This window comes from Kogia breviceps, chromosome 17, assembly GCF_026419965.1.
Source record: "Kogia breviceps isolate mKogBre1 chromosome 17, mKogBre1 haplotype 1, whole genome shotgun sequence".
Lineage (NCBI taxonomy): Eukaryota > Metazoa > Chordata > Mammalia > Artiodactyla > Physeteridae > Kogia > Kogia breviceps.
This window is the reverse complement of record NC_081326.1, coordinates 11,953,022-11,971,059: the sequence shown is the minus strand read 5'-3', so window position 1 is coordinate 11,971,059 and position 18,038 is coordinate 11,953,022. Positions and strand designations below refer to the sequence as shown.

General features: G+C 35.6%; 1 protein-coding gene across 2 annotated transcripts in view; it reads left to right on the top strand.

Moving 5' to 3' along the window:
- The window catches only part of ARFGEF1 (ADP ribosylation factor guanine nucleotide exchange factor 1), a 132,446-nt gene that overhangs the window by 59,203 nt on the left and 55,205 nt on the right, over nt 1-18,038 (top strand). For both annotated transcript variants that reach the window (XR_010837351.1, XM_059042582.2), the window contains exons 7-10: nt 46-156; nt 11,703-11,878; nt 12,822-12,955; nt 16,183-16,417. Coding sequence is in view for 1 of the 2 variants with exons in the window: in XM_059042582.2 (XP_058898565.1) it covers nt 46-156; nt 11,703-11,878; nt 12,822-12,955; nt 16,183-16,417 (656 nt within the window). In the remaining variant the exon portion in view is untranslated. The remainder of the gene's footprint in view (nt 1-45; nt 157-11,702; nt 11,879-12,821; nt 12,956-16,182; nt 16,418-18,038) is intronic.

Below are 18,038 nucleotides of genomic sequence, written 5' to 3'. Positions count from 1 at the left end.
CCAAAAAACTAAAATACTATTTTCTTGAATTTTTCTTTTTTAAAGCATTATCTAAAAATGATGTATTATATGATGGAGAAAACCATGACTGTGAGGAAAAGCCACGAGACATTGTGCAGAGCATCGTAGAAGAAATGGTGAACGTCATCGTTGGAGGTAGCATATTTGACTTTAAATTAGTTTATTCTGTCTTACGTTATTTCATGTGACTGTGGGGACTATTTTATAATGTGCAAAACAAAAGGCAAAAATTGTGTGTAGAAAAAATATTTAAATCTCTCTGATTATAGATGACTACTTCCTTTTTCTCCAGTTTCAGTTATAATCTGTTTATAAAAACCCACCCCATTAAAAAAAAAAGGTTGATTACCATTTCATTTTTTGTTTTTGTGTTTGCTGGGAGAAGGGCAAGGGTATATTTTCCATCCTCCTAAATGTGTTAAACTTTATAAACTAGGAAATGTTTAAATTGATTTGGTTTTTAGTATTTTGTATCTTTGGAAAAATCGTGATTTCTTATATCTTTATTTTCATGACCCAAGTCATAACTGATACAGGGGCAGGTCCTATCATATGGATTGTATTATAAAAATTTTTTTAAGTTTGTTAGGAGTTTCACTCACACTTCTTGTGAACAATATTACTATAGATAGGATTAGATTTGAGACCAATCCACTGAAGCTTATTTAATTCATGGTATCTTGCACAGGACTAAGCATAGTACCTTGCTACATGTACTTCTAGAAATATGATTAAATGTACAGTGTGGCTCTTGAATGAGAATAGTACTATTTCAGCCATGCCTGATTTCCATTTATAATGTCATTTCTAAGAATATATTTCCTTCTTTAGTACAACACTAGAAGCAAGTATTCATCTGATTGCATTCTTAATTTTTCATTCATCTTTTCCTTCAACAGATACTTAAGAAGCACATACAATTGTATGGCACTGTAGGGAGACACACAAGTTTATCTGAAATAGACCATGCTCTGGAGGAAAGGCTTCTGGAGTATAGGAATGTAAGATAAGTGTCATTAGAAAGAAATAACTAAAATCCTATTAAAATTCAAAAAAAAGAATGGGTATTTCTAGCTAAAATTATCCAGGAGGGTTTTATGTAGGAGGTGACACTTGAACTTAGACTGTATAGCTATTCACGCAGGTATAGGGAGTGGTATTTGATGTATGGGAAACTGTTAGCTGAAGTCTAGAGAGAATGATTTGGGAATTGCCAGGTGATGCTTTGGCTGAAGTGTAGAGTATGTGGTGTCATATGGTAGAAAATAAGTTTGAAGAAGTAGTTTGGAGCCAACCAATGGATGGTTATAAATTCCAGCTTTAGGATTTTGGACTTTGTTCTACGAGAGAATAAGTTACCATTGAAGATTTTAGAACTAAGAAATGAAGTAATCAGAATAATGTTTTAAGAAGCTAAGTAGGGAAATATGAAGTCCGATAAAAGACCAGTGCAGTAATCTAAACCCAAATAGGACAGTAACAGTGGAAATAGAGAGGAAAAAGTGAATGAGAAAGTGAGATAATGGAAGTTGAATCAAGAAGAGTTTGCAACTGATTGCAATCTAGGTGAAAGAGAGAATAAAAACTGTGTCAAAAGTCTCCAAGATTACCTCAAGATTTGGAGATCCACTAGAAGGACTCATCATATAGTTACACTCACCACAGTGATGCGGTGAGTCAAGGTACAAGGCAAAACCATCAAAGGGAAAAGGCGTATGGGGCAAAGTCTGGAGGAAATCAGGTGCACACCTCCAGGATTCCTCTCCCAATGACGTTACATGGGAAACTCTTAATTCCTCAAGCATTGAATTGTGAAGTGTTGTCTACCAGGGCAGCTCCTTAGAGACTGAGTGCCCAAAGTTTTTTGGGGGAGCCTGTCATATAGGCACTCTATCTGCATATACCAAAACTCCAGATTCCCAGAGGGAAAGCTGGTGTTCCAGCATAAACCACATTATTTGTACAAACTATTGAGGCACAGTGAGCCACTTTTATTTGTTCTGGGAAGAGTGAGAATCCTCCCAAAGTGTAAGTTCTAAGGTTCCAGGCAAGAGCCAACCTTGCAAGCAGGCCTTTTCAAGCATAGGCAGTCTCAGGCATGCTACGTTAGCTCATTTCTGCACAGGCAGTCTCCCAGTTTTTGGGCCTAAATGGGTAAGTGGGTGGTAGTACTATTGGTAGCATTATTGGAGTACACGTTGGCGTGGGAAAAAAGGTACTAATTTTTATTTTGACATTGCATTTGACCTTCAGGTGTGCCATTCATGTGGAAATGTTTATGAAATATATAATGGAAATATAGAACTCTGGCCTAAGAGATATCAAGGCAGGTGTTACAGGTGGGAGTCCTTCTGTTAAAATTAGTACTTGAAGTAGATTACCAAATGGGAAAGTGTAGAGGCTAAAGAAGAGAGCATGGTCTTGGGGAATATGAATTTTTCAAAAAACTGTAAACTTAAAATAAGGGAAGAAAGAAAGTATCAGGTACCCACACATTCTCTTAAAATTTTGTAATGTATATTACGGGTTGGAAAATAATGTTCCATGAGCCAAATTTGGCCCACTACCTATTTTTGTAAATAAAGTTTTATTGGAACACAGCCATGCCTATTTGTTTATGTATTGCTTATAGTGACTGCCTTTGCACTACAAAAGTAAAGTTGAGTAGTGGCAACAAAGATCATATGGCCAGCAAAGCCTAAAATGTCTACTGTCTGGTCCTTTGCCAGTCTCTAATACATACGAATACAGAGTGTGAAGTGAAAGTTCTTTCATTTTTCTGCTTTTTACTTAGAAAACTTTCAAACCTAGAGTATAGTTCAAGGAACAGTACAGTGAAAACTGTAGGTCCTTTTCTAGATCACTAATTATTAACAGTTTTGCTACATTTGTTTTACTTGTCTTTAAGTAGACCTGTGTGTGTGTTTTTTCTTTGCTGAACCATCTGAAAGTTGGCTATATACAACATGACACTTTACCCCTAAAATAACTCAGCATATATCTTCTAAGAGTAAGGGCATTCTCATACATAACCACAATTCCATTTTCACACCTAAGAAAAATAACACTCTTTTAAGAATATCTAATATAAATACACTTTAAAGTGTTCCTAGTTGTCTCCAAATGTGTTTCCTTATATCCTTTTTTTTTCTTTTTTTAGTCCAGGACCCATTCTAGGTACACTTGCTGCATTTGATTATGCCTCTTTGGTCTCATTAGTTGAGAACAAGTCCTCTTGCTTTTTTTCCCATCTTTCATAACATTTACTTTCATTTTTAAGAGTATAATATTGTCTTGTAGAATGTTACAGTTTGAATTGATCTGATGGTTTCCTTACTTTGATTTAGAGTAAACATATTTGGCAAAAATACTGCATAGGTAATGTTGGTATTTCTTATTACATCATATAAATTGGTGCATAATTAAGTTACCCCCTGTTGGTGATAATGTTTGATCCCCTGGTTAAAGATGACCACCAGCTCTCTTCATTGTAAGGGAACATTTTCCCCTTTATAATTAATAAGTAATCTGTGAGTGATACTTTGAGATCATATCAAGATCCATTCACTTACTGGTTTTAAAATCCCTTGATGATCCTTAGATATTACATGGATTGTAATATAGTGATTTCATAATTCTAATATTAATTAACATCTTTATATGGAGAAGAGTACCTCCCTTTATTCAGTGTGTTATAATCCTTTACCGTCATCATTTTTTGTTCCTGATCTGGCCAGTGGGAATCCCTTCAAGCCAGCCCCTGTGTCCTTTTGATGTGATTGCATTTGTCTTTGAGCATTTCCTTGTTTTCTGGAACAGTAAGATGTTCTAGGTTCACCTTCAGCTTTCCCTTGTCCCAGCCCTGGAATCAACAAGTTCTTTAGGAGTCCTTATTCTTTTTAGTGGGCAATTGTATTTAGAGACCAAGGCCTAGATACTAGGTATGCTCATTGCTACTGGGGTGTTATTACTTTAGTCTTTTCCAGTGGACAGAAACAGGAGATATACAATCACAAAATCATCTTATTAGTTCCAATTCACATCCAGCACCACAAGGTTTCTCTTCATCTTCCTGCATTTCATACTTGTGTTTCTTTTTCCACAGTGAAAACCTAAATTTGCAGAAACAGTGTGCCATTACCAAGAACAAGCTGATTAATTAAAGTTCAGATTTCTTTGCAATCATATGTGTCTTTAGAATATATTTTACTAAGGATGAAGAGAGTACTGTGTTCAGAAGTTACTTGTATTAACTATTTTATTGATTTAACTTTTTAAAATGAAGAACATTTACATGATTCAAAGTAAAAATTATATAAAATATTTACTCAGAGAACTCTTCCTTCCATTTCTTCCCTTGCTGGCCTGCCTTATCGGTAACCACTTTCATGAGCTTGTAGATTATAACAGCGGTCCCCAACCTTTTTGGCACCAGGGACCGGTTTCGTAGAAGACAGTTTTTCCACAGACCGGGGCAGGGGGATGGTTTCGGATGATTCAAGCGCATTACATTTATTGCACACTTTATTTCTATTATTATTATTATTTTACTGATTGGTTGATTGCTGCGTTGGGTCTTCGTTGCGGCACGTGGGCTTTCTCTAGTTGTGGCGAGCGGGGGCTGCTCATTGTGGTGGCTTCTCTTGTTGCAGAGCACAGGCTGTAGGTGTGCAGGCTCCAGTAGGTGTGGCACACGGGCTCAGTAGTTGTGGCACACGGGCTTAGTTGCTCCGCGGCATGTGGGATCTTCCCAGACCAGGGCTCGAACCCATGTCCCTTGCATTGGCAGGCGGATTTGCAACCACTGCACCACCAGGGAAGTCCTATTTCTGTTATTATTATGTTGTAATATACAATGAAATAATTCTACAACTCGCCATATTGCAGAATCAGTGGGAGCCCTGAGCTTGTTCTCACTTGCCACTCACTGATAGGGTTTTGATATGAGCCTACAAGCAATTGATTCATTATGGTCTCTGTGCAGGCAAACCTCTCTGCTAATGATCATCTGTATTTGCAGTCGCTCCCCAGCGCTGGCATCACCGCCTCAGCTCCACCTCAGATCATCAGGCATTAGATTCTCATAAGGAGCCTACAACCTAGATCCCTCGCGCGCGCAGTTCACAGGAGGGTTCTCGCTCCTATGAGAATCTAATGCTGCCGCTGATCTGACAGGAGGCGGAGCTCAGGCAGTAACGCGAGCGATGGGGAGAGCAGCTGTAAATACAGATGAAGCTTCGCTCGCTCGCCCACCACTCACCTCGTGCCGTGTGGCCCAGGGTATTGGGGGGGTTGGGGACCCCTGGTTTATAGTGTGTGTGTATGTGTTTCCCCAGAGAAGTAAGCAAATACTTATGATTGTTTCTCTTTCTTTTTGATAGAACACTGTATATCTTCTGTGTCTTCCCCTTTTTTCACCTCATATATACTAGAAATCCCTCTATTTCATTTGATAGAGATTTCTCTTATTCTTTTTTCTTTCGGCTCTCTGCATAATACTCTATTATGTGGGTATATGTTTATTCAGCCAGTCCCCTGCTGGCAGGAACTTTGGTTTGCAGTATTTTTTGCTATTACAAATAAAGCTGCAGTGAAAAACCATGTATATCTGTATTCATATTTGTGGAGATTGATCCTCTGGGCAAATTCAAAGAGGTAATGTTACTAGGTCAAGTGGGAAATGAATGTGAAGGTATGTTAGCTTTTGCTGAATTTCTGTTCGTAGGTGTTGTATTGTTTTGCACTCTTACTTGCAACATACAAGAGTGCCTTTTTCTTCAAGCTGCCAGTGGAGTTTAAGGTTTTGAATTTTTGCCAACCTGACAGGTGAGAATTGTATCTTACTTTGGTTTTAATTTGCATTTCTCCACGTGTGAAATTAAATATCTTGTGTTTGAGGGCCATTGTATATCTTTTTTAGGGAGTCATCTATTAGGATTCTGTGATATATTTTACAAATATTTTCTCTCAGTTCCTTATTTGCCCAAGTCTTCTGACCTGATATGTTTTTTGCTCTTTAAAAAGTTTTTTTTTCTTTTTTTTTGTGGTACACGGGCCTCTCACTGTTGTGGCCTCTCCCGTTGTGGAGCACAGGCTCCGGGCACACAGGCTCAGCGGCCATGGCTCACGGGCCCAGCCGCTTCACGGCATGTGGGATCCTCCTGGACCAGGGCACAAACCCGTGTCCCCTGCATTGGCAGGCGGATTCTCAACCACTGTGCCACCAGGGAAGCCCTAAAGAGTTTTTTTTAATAACATTTATCATGCATGTCTGCATTCATATATTTAAATATAAATGGGAACATACTTTACTTACTGATTTATAATCTGCTGTTGTCACATACTAAGTTATAGTTTTCCTTTCATGGCATATTGTACTTAATTATATTGGTGGCCCATAATTTATTTAAATAATCTCCTATTAATACTAGCATTTAGGTTATTTACTAGTTTTTGCTTTGCATGGCTCTCATGGAGCATTCATATTATAGATATCATTTTGCACTTTAGGGTAAGGAATACTTGACCAAGATGTATACACATTTAAAATTTATATACAGTGCTTTGTTTAACATCACTTTAAGAGATGGACTATATCTTATTGTTTTAATTTACGTTTCTTTGATTATTTGCATGGTAAAAACAGGAAGCAGTCATTATTTTTGTAGGTCAGATACTGGCAATTTCATGTGGTGCAGCTGAGTGTCTATGGGCTATTTATACTTTTCTGAATTGCCTATTCCAATCTTTTGCCCATTTTTCCATTCAGTTTTTTGGGTTTTTGTTCTTTTTTTTCTTTTTCATCTTTATTGGAGTATAATTGTAATTGCTTTACAGTGTTGTGTTAGTTTCTGCTGTACAACAAAGTGAATCAGCTGTATGTATACATATATCTCCATATCCCCTCCCTCTTGATGGGTTTTTGTTCCTTAATTCAAGATTTCTTCATCTTAAGAAATTAACCCTTGTTCATTGTATTGTAAATGTTTTTCCCCAGTCAGTCTTTGTTTTGTTTTGTTTTTACCTTTGCTTATGTTGTTAACTGTTCTCAGCAGATATTTGACCATACCTAAAAAATTTAACACATAAAGCCTTTTTCTTTGTGATTCTATTTTGCCTTGCTTAGAATGGATTTTACCACCCTAAGATTATAAAAATATTCTATGTTTTTCTAATACGTTTGTTTTCATTTTTTTAATTTAAATTTTTAATTCATCTGAAATTTATTTTTCTGTTTGGTATGAGATTAGATAGCTAGTTATAACCTAGAATAATACTTCCTTTCCTAATTAATTTGAAATCCCACTTTTATCCAAAATGGTTCTGTTGGAGTTTTCTGTACAGTTACATTGAGCTGTTTATGCTTATCCAGTGTTGAATTGTTTAAAATATTTTAACTTTATTGTATATGTTGATCTTTATAGTGCAGGTCCCTCCCCATCAGTTTTTTGTACATTTCATTAAATGTATACACAAAGTTTAGAACCACTTCATTCAGTTCAAAAAGTAAGTTTATTTAGTAATTGTTTCTAAATGTTTTTCATTTGGTTATCTTGGGTTTTCTAGGTGAATAATGATATTTTATCTTTGTTTCTTGCTTTATAATATTTACACTTCATTTTTGTTCTCTCAGTTTTGTGATATAACATTAATGGTGGCAAGAATCCTCATTTGTTTTTAACATTATTGCTCTATTTCAGCCATAAGTTTGATGACTGCTTTTGTGTTTTGGAGGGTACTCTTTATCAAGTTTAGTAAGTTTTCTGTATTTCTAGTTTATTAAAAGATACTTTTTATTTTTGTGTGTGTGTGCCTGGAAGTGATTTTACTTTTGTTTTTTAAATCAGGGCTAGCTGTTGAATTCTTTTCATAACTTTTCCTCATTCTAGTGATTTTTCTATTATGTTTTTAGCTATTAATTCTCCTCTTTCTTTCCATTCTTCCCTTCCACATCGCACACTATACAGTTGTTGAGTATTTTTCATCCTATCCTTTACTGCTCTGACAATCTTTCCTAATTTCCATCATTTTGTCTTATGATTCTACATTCAGAGAAAATGTTACAAGGGACTTTCCAGTATTTTATTCATTAATGTCCATTCTACTGCTTTTCCCAGTGTATGTTTTTTATTTTAGGAATTTTGCTTTTGTCTCCAAGAACCCCTATTTTTTCTTGAGATTTTTTTCATAGCACTTTGTGCTTATTTATTGATGCAGTATTCTTTCACACGTCTCCCGGAGTACTAATTAGAATTGTTCCAGCTGTAAAATGTTTCACCAGGAAACCATTTGTTCAGATTGCTGACCTTTGTCCTTACTTTTGAGCATAGACTTCACGTTTCTGTCTGTTTAAAGAATAGAAAGACCAGGTTTGATCCGTATGTAAAGAGCTTTCTCAGTAATTCTGTGCGCTGCTTTTCCATTTCTCATGAGGCTTTCCTCTCCAGAGTCTGTCAGGTGACTGCCATCCAAAGGCAGACCTTATTTCCAAGCTGAGAACTTCACTGAAAGAAGCAGATGCCTCCCTTGAGCAGAGGGGGATGCTCGTGATCCTTGGGCTGTGTTGTAAGCACGCACGGAAGCCATGTGAAGCTTGGGATAAATGCTGTTTCAACATTTTATGTATTCTAGCCTCGGGGTCAGGAGCCGCGGGAGAGTTCTTCAAGCTTGGTTTGTTCCCATTCTCCCAGCCTTTGCCAGGAAATCTTCGGCTGCCTTCATTCAGTTAGGGCTTGATTTAGCATTAGTTAAGGAGAAACAGGTGGTTAGAGTGGAAGCCTAGGACTTTAGAGTTTACTGCCGTACCAGCTTGTTCAGTGTTTATTGAAGCACTGTCTGTTCTCCCTCAGCTGGGATACTGCTCTCTCCCCTCCTACCCTACTTCTTAGGTTAAGACACCTACCAAGCCAATCCTCCACTTTAATTAACAGGCTGAGCTCAGATACATTCTAGATGATCGTGGCTGCTGACAGCTCTGTTGGTAGGCATTGGCCTGGTTTCCCAAGCTCTCTTCCCTCCTACCCCATAGCCCTTAGCATTCTATCTAGGCTTTGGAGTATATTGGAACCCACATGGTACAACTCAACCCCTTCTCGGGTCGCTCTGTCCTTTGCATGTGCTCAGTCACAGGCATTTGAACATTATTGGCTTTTCCCTTCCTTCTTCCTCCATCTGAACCTGTCGTCGCCGTCGTTGTTGTCCGTGCTGCGTGGCTTATGGGATCTTAGTTCTCCAGCCAGGGATTGAACCCAGGCCATGGCAGTGAAAGCACCGAGTCCTAACCACTGGACCGCCAGGGAAGTCCCATGAACTTATCTTTAAGTTTTAGAAATTCCTCCAAGATTTTGGTCTATTGATTATATCCTCCTTAATTTTCCAGTGCTACTAAAGACTATTTCTCTTGTTCATACTTTTTCCCTAGTAATTTCAGTGGGATTTGTGAAAGAAGAAGGTAAATTAGCGGGCTCAACTTACCACCTTGTAAGCAGAAGTCTGCACTTACGTTTAGGGGACAATTAGAGGGAGAATTAGAGGGAAAAAAACAGAATAATAATATCTAACTGTTAAGTACTTTCTTTGTATCCCCAATGATTTTATGTGCTTTACTTGTGTTTACTCACTTAATCCTCCCCAAACTCTGGGGTGTTTAGGTACTGTTACGATTCCCTTTTTTACAGATGAGAAAATTGAGGCACTGAGATTAAGCTAACCTGTAAGAAGTGGTAAAGTGAAGACTCCCACCCAAAGATGTGTGGCTTCAAAGCCTGAAAATAAAAATAAGAGAATGTTTTCAATTCGTTTGAGAAATTTCCTAAGAAGGAAAGTATTATCAGTGAATATTAATTATTTCTTTAGAAATTTGATTTAGAAAAGAAAAATGGACAGTAGCTGATGTGTAGCAGGAGTTGAAGGAAGGTTATGTCTTTATAGTGAAAAGATGTCAGTGTGTTGGTTGAGTATTGGGGAAGATCCAGTCATGTGCACAGATTGAAAATGTAATGTTTCAAGAAAATATCCAGGGGAGGACACTACCGAAGGCAAGAAGAGATAGATTTGAGGGTGAATGAATGATTCACCTTAGAAATGTGAACAAATATTTTTTCCCTGAAATGAGAGGGAAGAAAAAGATGATTGTTGGTGTTAAGGAACTTTATGGTGGGTGAGGAAGAGTAAGGAAGCCTATGTTAAATTATCTGCTTAGCTTAAGTAGAAGGTGGAAGTTGTTTATTAAGGGAAGGTGGAGGAGGGGCAGTGGAAAGAGATGTAATTGAGTACAGAGGAAAAGGTTGGGAATAAGTGCTTTGGGGAACAATCATCAGTTTCTGATAATCATTATTAAATTTTTGTGACTTCTTCCAGAGAGTTCTTTACATATATATATAAGCATTCTTTACATATATAGGGAAAGCTATAATAGTATTTAGTGTGTCAGACATTAGCCTATTACCAGGTACACTCCTTTCATTACTCAAATCAGTTAAAAAAAATTGGGCACATGTTATCAGTTATCAGCAAAATTCATAATAACTACTACCCCTTATTGAGAACCAGTTGTGTTCTTTATGTACTGTGCACGTGTGTGTGTTTGGGTGATTCCTTATAGACATCATTATCTTTGTTGCTTATGGAGAAGGTGAAATAACTTCTCCAGTTAAGTGGTAGAGACATGTTTGAAACAGCAGGGGTCTTTCATATTCCAAAATCTGTGTTCCTTCTAGTACATTGTGTTTCCCTCATGCTAGCCTGTAATTTCTTTTACTTGGCAGCATGAAAGGAGCAGTTTCCTGCCAGATAGCTACTGAGTTATGGCCACAGACATGTATGTGTTCCTTTTTCTTTTTTTAGTTCATATTCTTTTCCATTATGGCTTATTACAGGATATTGAATATAGTTCCCTGTGCTTTACAGTAGGACCTTGTTGTTTATCCATTCTATATATAATAGTTCGCATCTGCTAATCCCAAACTACCAATCCTTTCCTCCCTCATTCCCCCATCTCCTTGACAACCATAGTTTGTTCTCTGTGTCTGTGAGTCTGTTTCTGTTTCGTAGATGAGTTCATTTGTGTCATGTTTTAGATTCCACATACAAGTGATATCCTGTGGTATTTTTCTTTCTCTTTCTGACTTACTTCATTTAGTGTGATAATCTCTAGGTCAATCCATGTTGCTTCAAATTTCATTTTTTGTTATGACTGAGTAGTATTCCATTGTGTTTTTATATGTGTATATCAATCACATCTTCTTTATCCGTTCATCTGTCTATTGACATTTAGATTGTTTCCATATCTTGTCTACTGTAAATAGTGCTGCTATGAAGTTTTCTTTTTTAAAGTAACATACATTACACGTAGAGTAGTTCTGAAACTTGGTATTGTTTGCATTGTCTGTGTTTGTTCTACTAGAAGTCATTTATTTCTGCGTATATTAATCACAACTAAGATTACTCAGAGTGACATACTGAAGAATATTCACAGCCATTGCCAGAGCTACTTAAGGGTCATGTTTGGATATATTCCAAGTGCATACTTACTAGTACGTATGCTAACCTTTAAATGGTGCCAATACATCTTACTTCACATTGCTTTTCTGCCACTGTTTCATTTTAAATAGTCTATGCTTTTTCAGTGCACTTCAGTTAAGTTAAATATGTTTGCATGTTTTTTCTTCTTACCGTTTTAGATATGGGAGAAAAGACTACCATAAATGCAAGTGCAGATGGCAACATTGGAACCGTAGAGGATGGTAGTGACAGTGAAAATATTCAAGCAAATGGAATTCCAGGAACACCAATTTCTGTTGCATATACACCGTCCTTACCTGATGACAGATTGTCTGTCTCTTCCAATGATACTCAGGTAGGAGTAGAAGAAAAATCCTCTAAATCTTACAAATTGATAGGCTGCTACCAACACCTTGTGGTGAATATATCCAGTTGATAACGCTGGCTGATTTCAATTTGAGGAAATAAAAAGGTTTTTTTTTTTTTTCCATTGATATAAATCAGAGCAGTTTATTCCCTTAAAATATTGATAGCTATATTTCCAACTCCAAGGTGTGTCTCATATGTGTTCACATCTTTCCTCCTCCCTCACTGAAATTACATTTAAAAAGAACATTCTTATCACATATTTATAGGATAATTCTAGTATACCAGGAGGAGAAAGAGCTTCTGGAAATCTAGAGAACTTCATCTTACCTTTGTTCAGGGGTACAATAAAATCCATACTGTGGTAGTGATAGGGTCCTCCTCATCCTTCCTACCCTATATTTTGTGTATTTTTTCCTTATCTTTTTAGATAAGGGAGTCCTACCCTAAATCATTGCCCCATACATAGGGGTAAGTTTTCCTGGCCTTGCTGACCTTTATCAGTTAATAACTTTTAAATGTTGCCTTAACAGTCTCCATTGTCTTATGTCTATCTGCGCAGAGTAGATAAAAAATAAAATAGGACAAAAACATAAAACACCCAGTGACAGGTAGTGGAAAGCGTAGTTTAGGCCATGGATGAGATATCTTGTCACAGCATGATGTGCTAGGTTTTGTTAATAATAATATAAATGGGTAAATTTTAAGAGTTTGGTGGCAAAGGGAATATTTTAAAAGAATGCATTTTTTAAGGTATTTATTGTTGGGGATGGGAGTGGCATGTCACAATAAAAAACAATATGGCAAATTCCTCATCTAGTTTTCCTTCCAGTGGAACCCCACATATAACTGAATCGAATAAAATATACAGAAGGCTGAAATGATTTGCACTGGCAAATGCCTTTATTTACATGGTGTGTTCACTTGTTTAGGAATCTGGAAATTCTTCAGGACCTTCACCTGGTGCTAAGTTTTCCCACATTTTACAAAAGGATGCCTTTCTAGTGTTCAGGTCATTGTGTAAACTGTCAATGAAACCACTGTCGGATGGACCGCCAGATCCAAAGTAAGTCCTCAGCTGTTCTGCCTGACAAATGCAGCTTTTTAATCTTGAGCCTTACTGTAAAATAGTCTTCGGGTTTTCTTTTGTTTTTGTCTTTTAGGACCTTCAAAAATATTTTTGGGGGGTTATTTTACTTTTTAAAACATGTACTAAAAAACAGTGAGTTTCAAAATTACTAGAGTAGATACCTTACACTATCTTCCAAAAGCACACCAACAGCATTATAGAATTGTGCCTGGTGCATAGTAGGTGCTCATCAAGTATTGAATGATTAAATGAATTATTATTTTAATATTGTAAGTAACATTGGTACTAATGTATCCCTTTACATGTAGCCTCATGCTAGGCTTCTGAAAGCTACTACTTGAAAGGTAATAAAACCTAAGAGAAATAAATCTTAAAAGTCATAATGAAAGATAATAACATATTCATTAAGGTCTGAAAAAATGCCCTAAGATGATAACTTTCTCCCGTGGGGAGCAGGAAATACTTTAACATAGGAGTCACTCGTCCGCTTCCCATCAATTATATTAGTTTAAACGGTAGGTAAGTGCCATTTTTGTAAGTCATAAATTGTCATATATCTTTCTGTTTAAATGATTCCAGTGCAGGTACTTCCTGCTCGAGGTTGAGTTTGGGAGTTATTAAAGAGCCCTGCTCCTCTGATGTTGCAGCATCATGTATTATATCGCGTGTCAGTTTTAGGAGAACTTTCTGGAGAAAGTCAGCTTGGAGAGGCCTGAGTGACTTTGAGAAAGGGATATTGAAATAGGGGGAAATTCATTTTTAAAACTCCAGAGCATTTCATTTTCTTAAGTGTCAACTGAGAAGGAAGACTGGAGACAGTTACAATAAAAACTTTATAAGTTTTGGCAAACCACATTTGTTATACTTTCTACAGTTTTGTCACATTGTACTGATTCAGTGAGAAACATCTTTTAGGCCTAGAAGCCTGAAACTCTTATCTTTTTAGGCCCCAATCCTAAGAGTCAGAAATATTTTGAAAATACAAACGCTACAGAAAAAGGATTGAGGTTGTTTGAATTACAATATAAACTTGATTATAGCCTATATATTTTATACGAATATATTTGAAATTTTTTCAGTTTCTTATTTTCATTATGGGGAGGGAAAATGGCAATTTTGACCTATCATTCTGGATTGATGAAAACCTACTTTAAGGAGAAAATAACTTTAGGATTTGGTGCTAGTGCTGAAAGCCATTTTTCCCATGATTTAAAAATAAAAATGTTGGTGACCTTAAAAGCCTCAGATGTTTAGTTTTCCCAAATCAGACCTTTAATATTACAAGAGATTATTGTGACGGATAATGTAAATTATCCTCCTACGTAGTGGGCTTAAGTCCGAGATACTAGGAAATTTTGTTTGAACGTAAAGAAAACCTTCTTGACCACCAGTCATTAAATATTGGAATTGAATTCTGAAAGAGATCAAATTTTCCACCCCTAGAAACTGTTCTTTTTCTAGATTATATGGTTTTCTATCTTGAATGATGTTTTTGCCAAAATTAATGATCTTTTGTAGTTATATAATTTCCTTTTTGTCTTTGCTTCTCTTTATATTTTGTGGCCTTGCTAAGATGATGATCCAGGAAATGTTCTTTAAGCTTGAATCGTAATTTTGAAACTGCCCCACAAAATAACTGCAGACCTGTAATTTCCAGCTTCTTTTGCCTGTCAGAAGTATACTTTATTGTGTTATCAGACAATCATTTGATCATCTCTTCATTGATTAATGCCCTATTCATAGTAGATACTTAATGTTTAGATGAGTGCATGAATAAATCCATTAATTATTTTGAGCACATACTAACGAGGCATTTTGTTAGATGCTGTGGATACAAAGATAAAACATACTTATAAGAAAACTCACGTGTTGGAGAATGAGAAGCTGCGGGTTTTAGTTTCTATTGGAACTGAGCAAAAAGGGTAATAAATGTGAGATAGACTAAGGAAGTAGCAGTAGTGGATAAGCTTTGGAAGGCCTCAACGTGAAGGGGGAATACCTGGCCCACTCCATATTTTCCTATAGCTGTTATTCAAAGTCTTAACTCCCACTGTTTCTAACTTGATTTATCTAAGGTTGGTTTGTTTGTTTTGTAATACTGCATTTGCTGCACGTACGTATTCTTAGATTCAGAGGCATAGGCATCTTGGAAACATGACTGTGTGTTAATGGTATTATTGTTTCCAGTTTTATTTCAAAGATGGCAGTATTTTTTGTGATTCCTATTTACCTAAAATTAAATATTCCTTGTTAGAGTTTTAGGTCCTTGAATCACTTGACACTTAAAACCATAAAATTTTTAAGGTAGAAATCAAGAGCAATTAAATTTACTATGCGGTGTAAATGTGCCTGAGTACAGTTTGGAATAAATAAAAGAACCAACGGCTAGAGCATTTAAATGTGTTCTGCATTTGAAAAGTTGCCTGGGATCAATCTCCTTGGTCTCTTGGGCTGAAAAAACCTGTTTCAGTGGGAGAAAAATTGTATTTGTGAAATCTGATCATTAAACTTCTAGTGATCAGAAATGTGGCACAGTATATAGATCAGAAAAATACAATTTTCAATTTAAGCTTAAATGTTTTTCAGCTTTTCATTATATAAAAATACGCATTTAGAATAAATGGGTAAGCTACCAAGAGGTACAAGTATTCTAAAAGCCTCTTTGTATGTATTTTTTAAAGAGTTTTCGATGGTTACATAAAAAGTAAGCTTGAAGCAATGCTTTAATTTGGTAATGCACCAAAACTTCTTATTAGTGTTTAGGATTTTTGAGTAGCATAACTAGGAAAAAAGTACATTAGAACCTGTTTATACTAAATATGGCCCTTAATCTGAGAAGTTCATGTTGATTTCTAAAAAGTGAAATATACTTGTGAAAGAAAGGAACCAAGGCATAAATCTTAAAATTTTTTTTTTCTTGTTCAAAGAACTGTAGGTTGATGTTAAATATGTGTGAGTGATTGTTTTCCCATTTAAAAAGTTCATGAAATTATGTGGTAGAAGGAGAACATCAGTGGAACTACCCATTATTAGTGGCTAAGCTTATTTATGTACTCTACTTTCTTATTTATGTTGCAGTTTTCTGTTTCTTTCCATGTAAAGGTTTGTGAAATTATGTGGTACAGGAAATATCTTTGGAACAACCTATTATTACCGTAATGCTAAACTTGTCCATACACTGTGCCTTCTTTTTTATATTTTAGGTCTCATGAGTTACGATCCAAGATTCTTTCATTGCAGTTACTTCTATCCATTCTGCAGAATGCAGGACCTATTTTCAGGACAAATGAGATGTTTATTAATGCTATTAAGCAGTATCTGTGTGTTGCACTCTCAAAAAATGGAGTTTCTTCTGTTCCAGAGGTTTTTGAGCTTTCCCTTTCCATATTTCTTACTTTGTTGTCAAACTTCAAGACGCATCTGAAGATGCAGATTGAGGTATGTTCTGGATTTAAGCATTGTTGACTATTTCATTTGTTTCATGTTAGATCATGTTTTAATACACTGGAAAGTCTTCTAGAATGTGAAATAATATTTGTGTATTATCATGTAACATGTGCCTACAAAGTACTACTAAGCACTAGGTAAGCACTAAGAATGAAAAATCAAATTAAGACATAAGCTCCTGCCTTCAAGGAATGTATAAGTAGTTCCATGAATGATTTTAATTGTCTTGAATTAATTTGGTCCTCACAGTAATTTTGCCATTGTGTATATGATACGTAATAGTGAACTTGGTTATCTTAAAAGAAAGCTCTAAATAAATACTTTGTCTACATGGTTTTAAACCATTTAAGTTTTTGGTACTTTAAAGAGGTGGTCAAGAAGAATTATATTTTAGGAGTTATATTTTAGGACATTTTAAATTTTAACTTTTGTATTTTTTTCCCAATATATCTGTTATTGTTATATTCCTAAAGTTTTCTCTCAATATATTTGGAACTAGAATAACAGTTATGTCATTCTAAAATATTTCCAGAGCCTTAGCAAAATGAAATTAGGGAATCTCCCAACCATGTATGCATGTATTGTGCAAGTGTACTGTTTCTTGGTCTTTTGTTTTTACCTTGAAATAATTCCGTATTTAAAAACAGTACTTTGTTTTACTGATTGAATGTATTTTTTTCCCAGCTTGTCCTTTGTTAAAATATTGTTTTGGTTGGGACGGTATATTTTAGAAATACTTTTATGCTGGTCAACTTTTGCTTTTATATTATGTTTGATATGACGTGCAGGTTGTGTTTTAATTTTTATATTTAACCCTAACTCAAGACTAATAATTCATTAGCTCACAGGAAGGATAAATCATTATTTTCCCAGAGTTTTGATATTATCCGTTATTATAAAGGTTCTACAGTATACATTAAAATTCATGTGGAACATTATTATGGGAATGAGACAGAATAAGGTCTTGGTATTTTAAGTGAAAATTTAAAAAATTTAGGTCATATTTTTGGACAGGAAACAATTTCTAGTGCATATATGTTGTCAAGTTTTAGAAGTTTGCCATATGTGTGTTAAAATAATGCAAGGCAAAACTAGGAAGTAACTATTTTTAGATAGTTTTTTCTCATTATCTTCAGGAACTACAAATAAAAGAGACTTTAAAATAAAAACTTGTGGAACTTTTGCTTCTGTAACAAGCCAAAAGTGTTTCATTCGATGATGAGACACTTAAATTGACATTAGAGAATTTCGGAAGACTTTGTGCATTTAGTACTTCTCTGAGACTCTCTTTCTTTAAGTACTATTTAGATGACTGTGTGAAGTATAAATTCTTATGGGACCAGATATCATAATAATCATTTAAGTTGTGATTACTATTTCTGAAAAGTAAATTTGATATACAAAAATTTTGTAAGCATGAGTTTAAAGGGAAATACTTCTAAGAAATTTCCTGTCTGTTCATAGATGGTAGATTCTCATTAAAATTGTTGTAGTAATATTCTGTTTTTTTTAAAGAGATCATGTTTATTTCAACCTCCATTGTCCCTTATGGGGAGATTATGAGGATAAAACAAGGTAAATATAGATATGCTTTTGAAAGTACTGAACATAT